General features: G+C 38.6%; 1 protein-coding gene across 1 annotated transcript in view; it reads left to right on the forward strand.

Annotated features, from left to right (window-relative positions):
• The first annotated feature begins 17,704 nt into the window (after window positions 1-17,704).
• Window positions 17,705-19,641, forward strand: part of CLDN10 (claudin 10) — a 49,325-nt gene continuing 47,388 nt past the window's right edge. The window contains exon 1 of the mRNA XM_089680493.1: window positions 17,705-17,918. Coding sequence (XP_089536619.1) covers window positions 17,705-17,918 — 214 coding nt within the window. The remainder of the gene's footprint in view (window positions 17,919-19,641) is intronic.

Below are 19,641 nucleotides of genomic sequence, written 5' to 3' on the forward strand. Positions count from 1 at the left end.
GGTGGAAGCTTACACAGCTGAGCTACAGGGGCCTTGTGTCAAAATGCCCTGGAGACTCCCAGAATCAGGGGCGGACTGACAACTCATGGGGCCCCTGGGCAATAGGGGATCATGGGGCCCCTGCATCCTTGCCCAAACTCAAAAAAGCCTATGAAAAAGGTACCAGGGGCATCTCATGGGGCCCCCTACTGACCCCGGGCCCTCGGGCAGTGCCGGAGTTTCCAAATGGTCAGTCCGCCCCTGGGTGGAATACATAAATGTGCAGAAGGAGATTTGTTCATGAGATGGTAAGCTCTAGCAGATTTCTTATCCATCTTGCAATGGTAGGCTTGGAAGCAGGGTGTCCCTTCCAAGGTTAATTATGACCAGTGTAATGAGGAGGGGGAGACCCAGCTCCTTGCACAGATAGATAGGGCTGCAAAGCTGGGGCAATGATAATAATGGGGGGTTTTAACTATCCTGCTGAAACAGACAATTTACGGTACAGTTTATAGAAGTCCCAATTAGAAATGATTCTCTACTGGACCTGTTAAACTCAAAGAACATTTGGGTAGCAGTGATTATAACATGATTTCATTAAATGTTAGCTGTAAATAACAATAAAATACATCATACTGTAAAGATAAAAACACAACTTAACTTTAAGAGAGAACATTTTCCAAGGCTGAGGGCTGTTTTTCAAGATTTATGCTGGGAAGGAATGTTGTCATTAGGACACATAACAGATATGGGAGTGCTTCAAATTGACTGTATGTAAACACACTGCTAATTATATTGCCACGGGCGATACATTTTAAGTACTAAAAAAAACACCTATGTGGCTCACTTCCAAAGTTAAAAAAAGAGAAGGAAACGTATAAAAAACATACAAATGAAGGAATATTATTATCATTTAAAAATTACAAAGAATGTAATAGAATGTGTAAAAAGGAAAGCAAGTCTACAAACATTAAAAATGAATGACAGGTTGCAAAAGAGAGTAGGATAATCCCCAAAAATTCATCAAATATAATAATAGTAAAAAAGGTCAGGTCTTAACATGTAGGCCCTTTACAAGATAATTTTGAGTTGTGACTAGGGACACAGGCAATGCAAATTTATTAAATACCTTCTTCATCTCTGCATACACAAAGGGAAATGGGGAGCTCAGGTCCTTAATGAGGATAGTTTTGACATACTGCAAAATTATCCACGATGGCTCAAGTAGATATGTGTCTTCAAAGAGTTGAGCTCTGTTATTTCAATTTTTTAATTTTTAGAGGCTCTTTAATGACTGGCAAATTAACACTGGATTGGTGTAAGACCAATGTGGTGCCAATATTTAAAAATGGATCAAGATCTTTTCCGAGTAACTACAGACCAGTTAGTTTAATGTCTATAATTGGGAATATACTTTAGAGTTTAAAGCAGAACTCCATGTAAATTTTATTTCCCATGCAGTTGGGCTGTGCCTGCACTGCATGGGTTAACTGCTCATTTTGCCCAGGGGGCCCCAGAAAGGCTATACTTACCCTGTCCTTTGAACCTCCCAAAAATGGTGATCCCTCATGTCCAGCGGTGGACTGTTCCAGCCGTCCTCACTCCCAGAGCCAGTCTATGGGTGTGATGACATCAGGAACAGTCCATTCACAAGATCGCTAGCGTGCAGGGGGGCAGAAGCAGCAGGGGCCATTTCTTGCGCTCGGAGGATCAGCGGATTAGGTATGTATATCTTTGCTCTTATCACCCCTAGATACAAACAAGCAGTTAGTCCATGCAGTGCTGGCACAGCCCCACTGCGTGGTACAAACATTTCTTTGCATGGAATTCTGCTTTAAAGTCGTATTAAACCCAAATCCAAAAAGGTAATATATTTCAGCTTACCAATCATTAGATGTGGTGACTGCATTAGATTTCATTGTCTAGGAATACTTTACCTGTGTCCTGTACTGTATGATTAGGATATTTTTTTTTTGCCAGGATAATGGTACTGTGAATTACAGGCAAAAGTAGAAAAAATATATAAAAAGTACTTTTACACCAATAAAGTTTATCCACAGATTTCCATTTAAAAATAAATATTTCCTATGAAAAATTATGGAATGATAAAGGCTTTTTACGAGCAGCACTCCCTTTTCTGTTATGCAGTTTATGAATAACTTTGTGACTACTATGGGTGAGTGCAGTCAGGAAATTATAAAAAATCTACCTGCAATGTCTCCGTGAGCTGAGACACTAGAGGCCCTGGTAAAGAAAGTCAATATATGAGATCCAATGCTAGCAAATATGTTCATAATAATTTACAGGAGACGAAAGGTATTGTACTTTCCTCACTCAGTAAAAAATCACTGTATGATTCACACAAAGAATATGCCAGGCACATGTTCTAGTCAACTTAGCAGACAACAAAGTATATCAACTGATCTATCCTTCTGTCTGCTTGTATGTTTATAGTAGACAGGAAATAAAATCAGTTGCAAGCAGTACAAACAGCCCAACTACCCCCATGAAACGGAGGATAATTCTAGCAGGCCAAAAAGCAATCAGATATTTCATAAACAAATCATGGATCAAAATTTTGAGTTTAATTTTCGCCTTTTTAAGGTATATAATAATAAGTACGTGTTTAATAAGGAATTCCAAGTATGGCATTTTTTTCATACTGTAGCATAGCTCCCAACTGTCCCTGATTTCGAGGGACTGTCCCTGATTTGGAACAAAGTCACTCCTTCCTCCTCATTTGTCCTATGCTAAATGCTAAATCTTTCATCCAAATTCTAAATTTCTGTTCTTGTAAATTTCACAAGCCAGTATAAAAGAATGGTTGTAGTAAAAAACAAAAACAAAACACTTGTGGGTTTAACTAAACATTTTGTGTTAGCATTCTTCTTTAAGGGGATGTGGCAGAGGGTCTGTCCTATGCCTACATACTTTTTCTAATAGTTGTCCCTCTTTCCCATCTCAAAAATTTTGAGGTATGCTGTAGTCTTATTGCTTTCAGACCAGGAAGTTAAGGGGTAGTTCGTGTATATATATACTCAATTGGTACCATCCCTTATTTACTCTTAGACCATATATCTCCTCAATCCATCACAAAACGTTGTAGGGATTAAGATGTACCGATAGAGATAACACTCTATAAAAAGAAATATTAAAATACTGTAAAATACTATTTTTTTTCTTTTCTTCTTTCTCTGTGACCTTTCTGATTTTGCCTCGCAATTCAGAGCGAGTATTTATCAATTGGGGTTAATTATGTCAACTATGTCTATGTCATGTCATGTCATGTAATGCCTGCTTCTAGACTTTCCACCAGATCATCAGCAGGCACTATGCTTAGGAGGAGTGATTTAACTGGGTCCATGTACTTATCAGACCACCATGCTGTAAATTGTTATAGCTGAGCTGCGATGTAATATAAATGGGGATTGGTATCTGCTAGGGCACCCAAATCCTTGGATTCCTGTAGGGTTTCCAATTTAATATGAGGAGATTGCTTTCTCCAAACCAAGGTGCCACGGAAGGGATTTAGATGGGGACAAGTGCTATGTGCAAAGGATTCTCTGGAAGGTTAACAAGCTCTAGTTTCTTATGGTGAAACAAAAATGAAGTACTGTGATGCATTGTAACAATGCACTGCCGTGCATGCACACAATGCACAACAACAAGCATGAGTTCTATAACATGTGCCCCCTGGCATGAAACAACGTTTAGTGTGTTGGTGCGCCACAGGGTAGCAACTCCTAAAATGTGCATTACCATGATGTGTGTAGTGCACAGGCATATGGTGTGTGTGTGTGTTTAAAGTGTATTTCTGTTTCTACGGCCAAATCAGGATAACACCTACTTGTATTTGTTACACGTTGCCATTCACATAGCATACCTGAGAAAATACTTAAAAATTGCAGCTTAACTTTTTTTAGATGCTCTGGAAATTTCAGCACTTAAAAATCCTACTTATTTCTAGCTCCACCTCTACCCAGTACCTCACTCACTGCTTATGAGATTGCAAATCATTTCAAAAACAAGATTGATGTAATTCGTAGGGGCATTTCCATTGCACAGACATCTATCCCACTTATCATACCTTATACTAAACCTCCCTCAACACTTCTTTTGACCGTGCTACTACCGAGGAGGACACTAAAGTCTTCTCAGAAGCCCATCTCTCTACCTGCCCCCTGGATCCTGTCCCCTCACAAATACTACAGTCACCCTCTTCTTCTATCCTATGCTCCCTCACTCACATCTTCAATCTCTCCTTCTCTAACGGTGCCTTCCCCACCCCTCTAAAGCATGCACACATCACTCCCATACTTAAAAAGCCCTCACTGGACCCCACCAACCTGAACAACTTAAGACCCATCTCCCTGCTCCCGTTTACCTCTAAACTCTTAGAACGCTTAGTCTACAATCACCTGAGCTCCTACCTCACTGACATCAACCTTTTTGACCCTTTACAGTCTGGCTTTCACTCACTACACTCCACTGAAACTGCCCTATTAAAACTCCCTAATGATTTACTAACTGCTAAAACCAATGTCCACTACTCTGTACTCTTACTACTTGACCTCTCTGAGGCTTTTGATACAGTTGACCATCCTCTCCTGTAAAAAATTCCACTCTCTTGGCCTCCGAGACTCTGCTCTCTCCTGGTTCTCCTCCTACCTATCGCAGCGCTCCTTCAGCGTTACATATAAGTCTGAATCCTCCTCTCCACTTCCTCTTTCTGTAGAGGCCCCTCAAGGTTCTGTCCTTGGACCCCTTCTCTTCTACATCTACACCTCCTCTCTTGGTCACTTGATAAACTCCCATGACTTTAAGTACCATCTCTATGCTGATGACACACAAATCTATCTTTCTACTCTTTACCTCACCCTTCAGTCTCCTCTCGATTTACTAACCTACTAAGTGACATATCGGCATGGATGTCACTCCACTTCCTCAAACTCAATCTTTCTAAAACTGAGCTCATACTATTCCCTGTAGCCCGTGCCCCCCCCCCCCCCCCCGACTTCTCCATCAAGATCAACAATACAACCATCAGTCTCTCCCTTCATACCAGGGTACTAGGTGTAATCCTAGACTCCCATCTGTCCTTTCAGCCCCAAATCCAATCACTGTCCAAATCTTGTAGACTTCACCTCTGCAACATCCCAAAGATACGCCCGTTCTTAACCTCTGAAACCACTAAGCAACTTGTTCACTCTCTTGTTATCTCTCGCCTTGACTATTGTAACTCCCTCCTCATTGGCCTACCTAATCGCAGGCTGTACCCTCTTCAGTCTATCATAAATGCTGCTGCCACCTTACTAACCGATCCATATCTGCCACCCCTCTCTGCCAATCCCTCCACTGGCTTCCCACTGCCCAACGAATACATTTCAAAACATTAACAATCACATATAAAACCATTTATAACTCTGCCCCAAATTACATCACCAATCTTGTCTCCAAATATCACCAAAACCATCCTCTCTGCTCCTCCCACAACCTCCTGCTCTCTAGCTTCCTTATCTCCTCTTCCCATGCTAGTCTCCAGGACTTCTCCAGGCCCTCCCCCATCTTCTGGAACTCTCTACCCCAATTTATCAGACTATCGCCTACTCTGCTCACTTTTAGGCGATCTCTGAAAACCTATTTCTTCAGGGAAGCCTATCCTGCCTTCAGCTAATAACAGAATCTTCTATTCCTTCTACCAGTCCATCCCCCACAGTTATTACCTTTTGTACCACCAGCCCCTTCCTCTTAGATTGTAAACTTCAAGGAGCAGAACCCTCCTAACCCTCTTGTATTGAACTGTATTGTTGCTGTATTGTCTCCTTTTATTTTGTAAAGCGCTGAGCAAACTGTCGGCGCCATATAAATCCTGTATAATAATAACAATATTTGTTTACAAGGGAGCTAGGAAGCTGTGTTTGCTATAATTAAACCTGTCTGTACTGTGCTGGCAAATATGATTATTAGCTAACTTTTAGTTTTTTTAATAAAAGAATGTCAGGAGGGAAAGGGCTGACTAGACAACCTGCTAAATGAATTTCAAACCAGGAACCTGAAAAAATTTGTACAGTGTATGGCCAAATTTAGAAGCTGTATAGTATGTTAATGAGGAACTTCAGCCTGTCCTTAGACAGGCCATAGATGATGCTATTTTTGATTCCCCAACTAACACTGACTGTGTTGATGGGGAATCCTTTCTGTGGAGCTATTGTTTTCTCCCAGTGGGAGGGCACTGTGAGATGTCCTTGTCTTGAGAACACTATGATTATTATTAGCAGCGATAGCAGCTAGCAATAACAGCATGTAAAAATCCAACATGCTGGCTGTACCCAAGTCATACAACAATCGAATTAGGTACACTCAGCCTGCCCATATATGGTTCGAATCATGGCCAGTCCCTCCTGAACTGGCTGAGATTCTAACCATCTATGTCCAGCTTTCATGCAAACTTCGAGGAGGAATCCAGGTACATTGTCTTCCATGCCAAGGTGGAGAATCTGGAGAAAGGTGAGAACTGCAACTCTTTTCTTTCAGGAAACTCCACTCAGGACACACCTTTGTCAGAGCTGTGCGACGAGACTGGAACACTCCAGAAGGGGAAGAAGGCTGTGATGCAAGTGGTCAGCGACTACTGCACCAACCTACTGCACCAACCTCAGTTCACTTCTAGTCTATTTATATTGTTAACAAATCTCTGGGCATATTAGGACCCTTGAAAAACATTGGATATTCTTTGGATTGTCCCCCTGACTTTTACTGGAATACTGTAAAGTTGTATCTGGACCTCTTAGCAGTTGTGTGGTGCTTCAATATCCATTTTTGTTACATTACACTACAAGCCAAAGAGATTGAGGAGATCCTCTGGGACGTAGAACCTGCCTGCCCGGAAACCAGATTATTTATTTCAACAATACTTTAGGAGAGCAATACCATTAAGGACCCCCTTTTGTATCCATCCCTATTTCTAAACTTTCCTCAACCATTCATTTGAATGAGCTTTCACAATGCACATAAATCACACCAAAAAGGTGCATGTATCTTTTTTTTTTTAAATGCGGTACACTACAATGGAATTTTATTGAATGCTTGTGATCAAAGGATTGTTAGCTGCTGATCACAGCTATTCATTAGTAAAAAGGGTATAGGGGACATTTCTGTTATAGGCTATGGTCACTGACGCAATCAAAAACTTATAGCAGAAGGCATGCAATTGACATAAGGCATACTGACTTGGCCAGCTGCAAGTGGCTCTGTTCTGCCATATCCATTACGCTGGAGGCAGCAAGGGTAAATGTGTAGGTCAAGCCTGAAAAATGTTTTCCTGCTTTTTGGTGAAGTGTGGAAGGATCAGAACTCCTGTTGGATGATTCCTGCTATCTGGGGCTTAGTTAAAGAGATTTCCCCTCATTCCTATCCTGCTGACATTGGTTTCACCCAGACAGGAAATAAGGAAAAATATATTATAGGGACACATACAGAAATAAAAATATTGTATCCAAAAATAAGGTGTAATCTCCCTCAAAAAACTGCGCTAAAAAAAACATGTAATTAACAATAATTTTGAAAAATAATTAATCAATTAATGTGAAATGTGCAAATCACTCATATGATAATAACCTGCTGCCACATTGAATTATTAAACAAAATAAAATAATATTTAAAAAATAAAATAAATAAATATTAAATGCGGCGCATGCATCAATAATAATGATAATAATAATGATAATTTTCAATTAATAACCATATATAAAAGTCCAAATAATTCAGTCCATTCTTGTGATCACCACTAAATTAGTATGCAAAATTCATCACTTTGATCCTCCAATAATCACTGCATGAATAATTGTGCAGAAAAAACTAAATATAAATCCGTGTTGTGCTCCCCTCTCAGGTTTGCACTCACCAAACTTAATTGCCTCCCACTCTCATGGTTGTCATGCCGGTTCATTAATGGAACGCACTGTAAAGGTGTGATGCACCATGTGAGGATTCTATTTTTATATTCTATGTGATATATGTTTGGAGTATTGAAAGAAATATTACCCTATACCCTGGAGATCGGGAACCATTGCTAGAGAGGTACTTACTACTGATAAAAGAGTGATCTGATCCTTGAAGAATTATAATCTTAAACTTGGCATGCCAACCATGAGAATGGGAGGCAATTAAGTTTGGTGAGTGCACACCTGAGAGGGGAGCACTACACAGATTTATATTTTGTTTTTTTCTGCACAATTATTCACACGGTGATTATTGGAGGATGAAAGTGATTTATTCTGATGAGTTTTGCATAATAATTTCTTCTTCACGTGGTGATCACAAGAATGGACTGAATTATTTGGACTTTTATATATGGCTATTAATTAAAAATTATTATTATTGATGCATGCGCCACATTTAATATTTATTTATTTTATTTTTTAAATATTATTTGATTTAGAAATAAAAATATGATTATCTACTCTAGGTAAAGAAAAACATTTTTATTTTTATCTGTGTTGCTTTTGAAGAAATCCTGTCTGGTAAAGTGTTAGTAAAACAGAAAGTGAGGGTAAACCTCTCTAAGGCTGGCTTCACACCTAAGCATTTTTTAAGGGGGTAGTTTTGCTTTATGCAGAAATGCACTACAGTCCATTTAACATGATTTCCTATGGGTTCACATCTCTACAGGTGTGATTTCTGATGTAATTTTCAACCAGTGTGATTTCTGGAAAGAGTCAGGGACTTTTTTTTTAAATGTAAAACGGTGTGTTTTGGTTCAGTAGTCTTCAATGGAGACACTGTGAAAATGCAGTGAGTTACTCATGCATTTTTAAATGTTTTTTGCATTTTTAAATTTTCCAGCCACAAGTAGGTCAAACACCCCCCCACCCCAATAAAAATGCAGAATGCATCGAAAATGTGTGCAAAAACACAAAACGTACTGCAAAAAGCACTGCAGAAACAGATCAAATGCAAACTGCATAGGTGTGAACCTAGCATAATGGAGCCCTGGATAGCAGTAAAACCCTGGCAGGGACTCTAACCCTTTCCCATTCTATCCAAACCTAAGAAAAAACATTTTGGCTGGATATACACATAAACATTTTCTAGTGTAATCATTTGGGCAAGCATCAAGTGCTGTAACAAGTGTCCCGATCTGTGTGGGAGAACACTGAGTAGTAATGCTGCTCCTATAGCTCAATTCTACAATCCATCATATTATAGTCTTACATGTGCTTGCCTATTGTTAGCTTAGCCTGGTAAAGCTTTCCGATTAAGTACAGCTTTTTGCAAGGATTGGTTCCCTCCTGTACTTTCTGTAGCTCCTCCCACAAGGGCCAGTCTACAATCCTTCAGACTTTAGGGGAGCTGGACTGTGACCAGTGGGAGTAGAAGATGCTCCAGCATCAGTGGGCATAAACAATGCTATATTATTGGTTTGAAAGAGAGAAATAGTGCCCAATCATTGGTTTGAATGGAAGGAATAGTGCCCCATTATTGGTATCAATGGGAAGAATAGGGCCCCATCAACATTGTCAGTTGGTGGAATAGTGCCCCAAGGGCCAGATAAAGGCAAGCCAAGGGCCCCATCTGGCCCTCAGGTTGCAGTTTGGAGACCACTGCTTTAGGCTTTTGTATACACTTCCATGTAACCTCTTCTATTAGCAGCATCTCCAATTTAAACAATATGTAAACCCAACATTTCATATTCCTGATATGTGCCTGTGGTACCATATACTTGTTTGAAAAAGTATCCTGTTCTTTTTGTATTGATTCCTTTGTGTGAAATCCCTGGTGTCCCTGCCAGTCCCTATGCTTTCCTATTAAAAAACTGACCACACTAGACATGACAGCACAGCGTGTTCAGTGTTCTGGCTGTTCTGGGAACTCACCCTGCTCTCCTCCAATGATCAGCCTTCCGCTGACACGCCTCCCTCTGCACAACCATTCACAACAGTGTGGTCCTGTTTCTCCTCCCCTAGGTCTCTGAGCTCCTTATGCAGCTGAGAACAGAGGGGATGTGATCACTTATAAAAAAAAGAAAAAAAAGTATTTATAATATTTTTTATATGTATACACAAATGTTTTACCTTTTGTTTCTATTTTAAACTGAATGGGTTGTTTGACAAAGTGAGAGTTTACATAATACTTTATGTTTTGCAGGACTGGTAGATCTGGTTTTTCAGACTAACAACTGAACATTTGTTCACTAACAACTGAACATCATATGTGTTTTCTTACTTTTTTCCTGTTTTTGTTTTGCTGTAATTCCGAGCTGTATCTGTATCTGCAGCAGTATTTGGTACCTTGGCTGTAGCTGGGTCCCTAATTAATTGAAAGGCTGCTGCTAATATGACCAGTTAGATGATGCTGGACACATGGCTGAGCCTTTCTTGTTTTAGTCACAACAGGAACACAGAAGCAGAAAATTACATTATAGCCATGCATTTCCACTAGAAAGAACAATACCTTATTTCAACATAATACTACCACAGAGGCATAACTACTAATCATACTATAATTAATAGTAATGGTTGCTGCTCCTACAGTATGTCTGTCTAAACAGTACACTGACAAAAACAATTGTAAAATAAAAAAAAATTATTCCAAACAAAATGATAGCTTCAGTATTGCTATACCGGGAACCCTGTTAAATTTTAAACAATTTGCTAACATTCAGTCATTATGTCATAAAAAATATTATGTTCTTACAATTAGGATTGTGATGGCAGCCATTATTTTAATCTTGTATTCAATGGAGGAATTAACTAAAACTGGAGCAGACAGAATCTGGAACAGCTATGCATAGAAACCATCAGTTTCTAACTTCAGCTTGTTCAGCTCAACAAGGACTGCTGCTCCTCTGAAAAGCTATCCTTGCTTGGATGCGTTTTTAGAGGTGTTTGACAGGTGGTGAGGCAATATATCACCACCTCTCCACCTGTTTTAAACCCTAAGGAATCCATTTATACTTTGCCACGATTCTGCCTGCGATTACAAATCTTGTGGCAATTGCTGCACAATTTGCGTTGCATGTTTGGATGCTATTATCATTTAATGGCATCCCAAATGAAATGCGATTCCTTCACAATTGTCACACAGCAGGATTGTGCGGCAATTGCGGCAAACTGCTCCTTTAAATATCACTTGAAGCTGGAGCTTGAGCTTTTTTTTTTGGCTACAAATGCGCCCAGGGCAACTCATGAAGTGATTGGACTGCTCTATGTTCAACATGCAAAATTTTGTGCAAATTGCTCAACCAAAATCGTGAGCGGCAACACCTGTTCTTGCTATGCACAAGTGTGAATGCAGCCTTAATGTCACAATACCATGCTGTAACCTCATACAACAAAATCAGAATTTGATTACTTTTCAAGAGGTACACCTGCATGTAAAAAAGCCTTAGCACACCTAATAGAAAACTCACTTAAAAGATGTTACTTGAGTTTTTGATTCAGAAGACAAAAAACAAAAGAGGAATTTTCTCTAAATACATTTATGATATCATCCAAGCGTAAAAAGTATAGTTGGAATATGCCCACCTACTAGGATGGTACACTTGTATGCACAACAGATTCAGTGCTTCAAGTAGAAGATTCCCTCTCTGGGGGATATTGCTTGGACCTTTAAAGGCTACCTTGTCCAGCAGAATTTCATTTTTCATGTTCTGCACCAGACATCCCAATGTTCTTATCTTTCACTTATGTCATTCACAGAAGCTTTGAATTTCTATTTCTTTCTATTTTTTTCTATTTGAATTTTTAAAAAGTTTTTGATTCAATAACTTCCTGTAGATCATATCCCATCATGCACTGCCTTAGCGCATCACAAAACAGGGTGCGTTTATCTGTCTGGACCACACCCCTCTTATTACTATACCACCTCTTGTTTTATTTTCATCCACTTTCTGTACAGTCAGATTGTACAATCTCCTTTAACCACTTGCCCTCCAGAGGATTTACCCCCCTTCCTGACCAGGCCATTTTTTGCAAGATGGTGCTGCATTATTTTAACTGACAATTGCGCAGTCATGCAACGCTGCATCCAAATGAAATTTATGTCCTTTTTTCCCCACAAATGGAGCTCTCCTTCGGTGGTATTTGATTGCCTCTGCATTTTTATTTTTTTGCACTATAAAGAAAAAAAGACCGACAATTTTGAAAAAAAAACAACAATATTTTGGCTTTTTGCTATAAAACATATCCAGTAAAAAAATTGTAAAAATCAAATTTCATCATAAATTTAGACTAAAATGTATTCTGCTACGTGTCTTTGCTAAAAAAATCCCAATACGTTTAAATTAATTGGTTTATGTGAAAGTTATAGCATCTACAAATGGCGGTATATATACTGGAATTTTTTTTTTTGTATATACTAGTTATGGCGACTGTGAGACTGTGGTGGGCATTCTGATACTAAATGACACTAACTACCACTGACATCCCCAGTGACACTAATACAGTGATCAATGCTAAAAAAAGCACTGACACTGTACTAATAACACTGGGCAGGAAGGGGTTAATATCTGGGGCGATCAAAGGGTTAACTGTGTGCTGTTTTACTAACTGTGCTGTGTGTGCTTTACTGTGTAAGCGTGCTGCTTTGTATTGGACTGCTATAGAGAGCAAAACAAAACAGCATGTTGGAGCTAAACATTGTTTACATACAGACCTCTCCTCTGTCAGTATTCTTCGGCGATTGTCGTATGCCACCGGGGAATCTCCAGCCAGGACCCAGTGGAAAATCATTTATATATAGATGATTTTGCACAGCCCTGCCACCCTGTAGCAGTATTAGTGTTATAGGGTGGCAGGGAAGCAGTTAAATCTACTATCAGCTATGTAGTGCAAGAGCCGCTGCTTTGTTATGAGCCAAATGATTGTTCAGGTGGGTCCTCTTATTTCATAGTTTTGGTAAATCTAAAGGAAGTTGTACAGAGATTAGACAATTAGATTGCATAGTCTATGACCATCTTTATACAAGTACATAGCAAGGACAGGGACACTCTGTTAGACTCATTCACACCGCCATATAGCAGGAACTCGTTCCCACATGCGTTTTTCTTTTTGTGGGGGGGGTGTTGGAACGTTTCTGTTCATCACGCTTAGGACTGCCCTTTCACTTGAATGGACTGTCCTATGTGCAACAAACATCCCAAAGAAGCTCCTGAACTTTTTTTTTAGAGCAGAAGGTGGTACATTTATTACCTCACTTTTTATTGGGCTTGCAGCAAGCTTGTTGCATGGCAGACATTCGCATGCTACCCTTTCTTGGAGTGCCATTTACATTTAGTTGCGATGCATGTTTTCAGCGCCTTTCCAAAATGTGCGGCAAGGTGCTTGTTTTCTGTGCAGTTTGCCATGCATTTGGAAATGCACAGATGTGAATAAAGCCTCATTGTCCCCATGTAAATGTCCCTTTCAGGCCCCATTTACACCTAGCAAAGTGGGAGCGCATGTTTTTTGGCTCATTGTTCCTGTGACATGCATAGCGCAGCCCATTGATTACATGTGGCAAAGTAACTCATGTGACATTTTAGTGTGATGCGATTTGCACATTCTTTACTGCAAGTTTTTCTGCATTTGTGGCTCATTTTTTCACATTGCAAAATGTGTGTTTGCGTTTTCATATGGGGTGCCATTAATGCGACCAGTTCATTTTAGGTGTATAAAGGTGGCCATACAGTAAACAATTTGATTTTATAGACTCTGTACAATCTCCTTTAAATTTTATCAAAACTATATAATAAGAGGACACACCTATCTATCCAATCACTTTCATTCAAGCAGCGCACTACATAGTTGAAGGTATATCTAAAGGAGATTGTATAATCAAACTGTATAGTGTATGGTGAACTTTACAAGCTTCCAGGGGCACTTCTCCTGTTTTCAGTACTACAGCTCTGCCCCACATGTGATCACTCAGCTCCTGCACACTCTGCCAAATGAATGATCTGTGTAAGATAAAGGTACACAATGATCAATCACTGGCTGTGTTTTTTAGTGAGAAGAGATAATGATATATAGACTGATAATGATTGCATATGAGTACAGATGTGAGCAGGAGCAATCTCCTGGAGGGGGAGGACAGTTGCAGGGTGTGTGCTAACAAGGTCAACTGGTGAACTACTTTTTCTTTAGTTTTTTTACGTCCCAAATACCTAATTTAAGGATGGAGCAGGAAGTAATGGAGAAGTTTTCTATGAACATGCTGTAGGCTGAGGTAAGGCCTGTCTTAAAAGACACACAAAGTTTTTTATTCTCTGCACCAGTGTTACATTAATGGTATATTGGTACATAGGGGAGCTGGGATAAAAAAAAAAAAAAGAAAAGTGTATTCAGCCTTTAATCCAGGAGTCTTCTCTTCAGAACAAATGAGAAATCAACTCTGAGAGCATTGGTCACCTCATATAAAAAACTACATTGTAAACGTGAGAAGCATAATTGGAAAATCTCACTTTGTATAATGGTTGGGCATCATTATTTATGAACCATTGCAGTATGTATCAGGATCATCTCCAAGAGAGAAAACAACAAGAAAGGTAGCTTCCTAAAAGAAATAATTTACTAAAATTCCTTCTAAATTGGCTGAATAGAATATTTTCGATCCAAAATTCCTAAAGAATATGAAACACAACAACCATGTTTCTGTAATTAGATGCTCAGGGTTAATGCTCTTACCCCTGTTTTAGTATGATTACATTTGTATTATTAATGCAGCTTTAGAAACCAACAGAAATCATCTTTGTGGCATCAAATAAACTACAGTCACAATCTAGCCAATCTCCAGCTGAAACTGCAATTATCTGTAAGTATATCCTAGTGTTAGCAGTATTTCTGCTATAGGGCGGCCGGGAAGCGGTTAACATATAATGCAAGAAGCCTAGCTTCTAAATATTTAACCTTTAGTTAAAGCCAGCCATAGATGGTGCAAATTTCAGCTGGTTCAACAGGGAATCGGCCGACATTTTAACCATCTATGGGCAGACTGATTGTTGATCTATCAATCGAATTGGGTACAACCAAGATTTCTACATGCGATTATCACTAGCGGCTATAGCGAATAACAAACAATGTGTTCTCCCGTCTTAGATGGCTCCCTGAACGGCCAGCTTTTTATCGGACCAGCTGCTGTACACACGGGCTGGATGTCGACTGGTTTCTCTACAACCGGCCGACATTTGGCTCGTGTGTACTAGCCTGCAGACAGTCTTCAAATGTAGTTTACAAATGATAATGATAAGAGCTGCATACACAGTACAGATAGGGTTAATTATAGCAAACAGCTGCCCAGCCCCCTCATAAATAAAAGAACTATGTAGGCTTTTACAGTCCTGGAACAGAATTTCCAGAACAGAATATCTAAAAAAGTAAGCTGCAATTTTTATTCTATTTTAGTAAGTTATACTTTATGAATAAGAACGTGTAGAAAATTCAAACCAAAGGAAGTTCTTTCTTATCAATGCCAGCACTTACCAGCAGGGAGCAGTTACAGCATAGGGAACCCACTACTATGTTATAACATGAATCAATTGGAAGAATTTTTTTTTCAATGAACACATATTTTATACAACATACATCCTTTAATTAACCTTTTTGCCACTCCTTTATGGATTTAATTGCATATGTAGTTTTTAGTCTAAGTATAGATCTACTGTATATTTGTCCAAAGCATGTCTGAACCCACTTACAATTTACTGATTCACTGGGGTCTATTTTATTATCAGCTTCTAACCTTAACTTGTTCAATTAAGCATTGGCAATAAAACCTGGAAGCTCATTGTTTTCTATGCAGAAGTGAGCATGATTTTGCATTCTCCAGCTTAAGGGTTGGTTCACACTATAGAAACGCAGTCCATATGCAGTCCAGATGTGTTTTTGCATGTGCATTTTTAACACGTTTTTTGGCACATTCCGGTGCATTTTTTATGCGTTCTTGAAGCGTTCCAGTGCGTTTTTTATGCATTCCAGTTCATTTTTTCCCCTATTTTTATTCAATTTAAATAGGTACATGTGCATTCCAGTGTGTTTTTGGTGCATTCCAGTGCATTTTTTATGCGTTTTATCGCATTCCAGTACAGTTCTGTGCAGAAAAAATGCAGCATGTTCTACTTTTTCTTCTGCAACTGGAATGCAGTGGAACTGCAAGCACCGATGTGAATTATTGCATTGACAACCATATAACCTACTTTCTGTGCGTTTTGGATGCAGTAAAAAAGCAACTGAAACGCATGTAATGTGAACTGGCCCTTAGTAAATAAACCACCATACCTCTACTGGAGGTCTATTCCAAGTATCAACAACTCTTTTGGTAAAATAATATTTTCTAAGATTAGTTTCAAACTTTTGTTCTGCAGCTAGTTTGAAATATTGTCCTGTGTTCTTGATCTTAGCTTCTACTCTACACTTGAGCACAGGTTAGAGTGTCTATACACTGAGTTTTCTAACAAGTGATGTTTACACTCCAATGTCTAACACCCCTGTCACACCGGGTGCGACTTGCCATGCCATGCGAGTTGCAAATCGCATGGCAAGTCACACCCTACTGTCTGCAATTGGTTGGAGCTGCACCAATTTCTAAAGTAGTGCAAGTCACACCTCAAGTCGGAATGTCATCCAACTTTGAAATTGTGCGACTTCACTGGAAGTGACCGGGGTGTAACTGTACATTGGCTAGGTGCCATCCTTAAAATAAAAATGTGATTTTTCCTGATGTTTTTTAGTCTATTAGACCGCTGTTAGGAATTTTACATGTGCATCTCATGTAGAACAAAATAACTACAAATTCACACTATCTTTAAAATGTGACTGTAATAAACCTGTAGAAATAAAAAAAAGAGTAACTGTACTGTCATAGTGCATAATACTCAAAAGGATTAGAATGTATATGCAATTTCATACATAATCACCTCATTACAGGTTCCCACCAATGCCTAAGTAGTAGGATGTGTCAATCCAGCTCTGCCAGAGAGTATTTATTTCAAATATATTGGTGTATGTTATTTACCAGCAGTATTTTTTTCTTTTCACTTATATTGTGGGATCTTCTATGAGGGCAACTACTTGTTAGACTCCACATCATCTGTGCCCTTAAATGGACCACCATGGCTGAGAACTCTGTAAGCAAACAATGGAGTTGATTTGCTAAAACTGGAGAGTGCAGAATCTGGAGCAGCTGTGCATAGAAACCAATCAGCTTCCAGGTTTTATTGTCAAAGCTTAACTGAACAAGATAGAAGCTGATTGGCTACCATGCACAGCTGCACCAGATTTTGCACTCTCCAGTTCTAGTAAACCAACCTCAATTAATCATTAGATTGTATTTTGCTGTAAAAGCTTCCTTGGTTTAAATATTTATTAAGAAAATATCGATTCTTAATGAGAAAGTTACATATGTACACAAAATGTAATACATGAATGGTTTATAAATTCACAGAGATAAACTTAACTGAATGTATTATTATATGAAAAGCTTATTACTAATACAGGTAAAGTCACTAATGAATTTTGAACAGTGTTAGCCTGTATTACCTAGGTGAAACACCCCCTACTGGGATGTACTTTGCTCTTCTGCATGGCTGGCTACCTCTAGTAAAGAAAACTATGTTTTACAAGCATCTGATGTTTTTGTAGCAGATGTAATTTAATCAAGTTGCTTATAATGCAGAGCACCTGCTTTTTATCTTTATTCATGCAATATTGCTGTTTATGGCTTACTTGATACTATTTCAAAAAGATTAAAAATGTCCGGAATGCAGATTTTTGCTTTGATATTTTGCATTTCTGGCATTGGGGCTGTAATTGGGGCTGTTGTTTCTAATGAATGGAAAGTGACCAGCAGAGCCACCTCTGTGATTACAGCCACTTGGGTTTTCCAGGGGCTGTGGATGAACTGTGCAGGGAATGCCCTTGGTTCATACCACTGCCGACCCCACCTAACCATCTTCCGTGTAGAAGGTAAGCAGAACTTCACTGTTTCCATTTCCTTCTTTTTGGTTAATGCGGTCCTTTGTTACTTGACTAATACTTAAATTAGAGTTCTATTTTTGTATTTTGACTTTTAACTGCATGTAAATTTTAAACCAAATATGTCATATATGTAACAAAAGAGTATAGTAAAGTAGAAATCAAATTAAGTACCCGGTCACACTGGATGCAAATTGGCATGTGATTTGCATGCCATGCTTCTTGCAAATCGCATGGCAAGTCGCATCTTATTGTCCGCAATTACAGCGGGCATATCGGTGCTGTTCCAACGTGGTCAGAGTACAACAATTTCTAAAGTAGTACATGCACTACTTTTGGTTCAATTTGCATAGACATCTGTGTCAGATGTCTTGCAAATCACACCTGAAATCGGCATGTCATCCAACTTTGAAACGTGCGACTTCACATTAAGTCGCACGATTTCAAAGTCGGGTATGGTGTGACCGGGGTGTAACTCTTTCTGTAAATGCTGATGCCTTCCATTTTAGTAAAAAGTAATGTAGAGCTAGCAACTTTCAATGCTGTTCTGTGCCTGGACAATGAAAAAAAAAATAAAACTGATTGCACAAAGAATGAATAGTGTTTTATTTTATTGCATTATAATAAATTATTACCTGAAACTGGGCACATGCCATTTAATTTAGTGAGCTGCTAAATGTGTACATTCTAAGGTGCCATTGGATATTCCACTGAAAAGTATCTTTAAGTACAGTTAAACTCTATTATACATGTCTTCAGTTTATATATATCTAGTATTGCTGGGGAAAGTGAGCAATTGACATAAAAAAATCATATGTCTTGTAGAGTTCTGAAAAACATAGTAAACTATATAATATAAGCTGTATTTTCTAAAATGAAAGTACCTTTTTAAGTAAACGGTTTATTGTTTTATTCAGATTATTCATAAAAGAGAACTGTTATATAACTAAGTTTTGTCTTACCTAACTACTTTAAAATAATATATTATCAAAAGAAGATTCTATATAATTCAGCAAATATGGTTTTGTGAAGTCTGTCAATGTTCAGATTATTCTTTCAACATAAATATGAAGTTCATAGTAGGTGCTGCCATGTTGAATTAGTATACGCAATGTGTAAGCAATGTTAATGAGCAAAGGTAAAGCAGCATTGAATATCCTGCCTGCAAACAGTTTTTATGCAGCTTTCTGCCAAGGTGTTACGGATTTAAAGACTGTTGATTTTCCACTGCTAATTGTTAAAAAATGAGTCAATTTCAGAAGCAATTTTGAAAGTATCTAGTTTATCTCTACAAAGCTGTGATCTTGCATTCCATGCAAGCAGTTCCCTTTACATTTATATCCTCTTTGCCTTTTTTCTGTGTTTGTTTTTTTATATTGGAGTTTACAATATACGTAAAAGACAGGTTGTATAAAAAAGTGAGATAGGTCAGCTGGATACTGTACAGACATATTATTTCCACGTGTAGGCTTATCATTTAACTTTTGTTTTGTTTTTTATTTTGTTTTTTAATATGCAGTTAGGGTCCCCTTTTTATCATTTACCTTTTCTGGTCCTCTGCAGTTATGAGAATTAATTATTCATGTTGCTTATAAAGCAGACACTGACATATGTTGACAGATATGTTGACTTTTAAGCCTTTTCAGTGCAATGGCAGCAAAAAAACGAAAATGTTTTACAAACACAAACATTACTAACGCCACCGTGATGAAGC

The sequence above is a fragment of the Staurois parvus genome, unplaced genomic scaffold, assembly GCF_062004578.1.
Source record: "Staurois parvus isolate SC_StPar_1 unplaced genomic scaffold, SC_StPar_1.0 ptg000243l, whole genome shotgun sequence".
Classification (NCBI taxonomy): Eukaryota; Metazoa; Chordata; class Amphibia; order Anura; family Ranidae; genus Staurois; species Staurois parvus.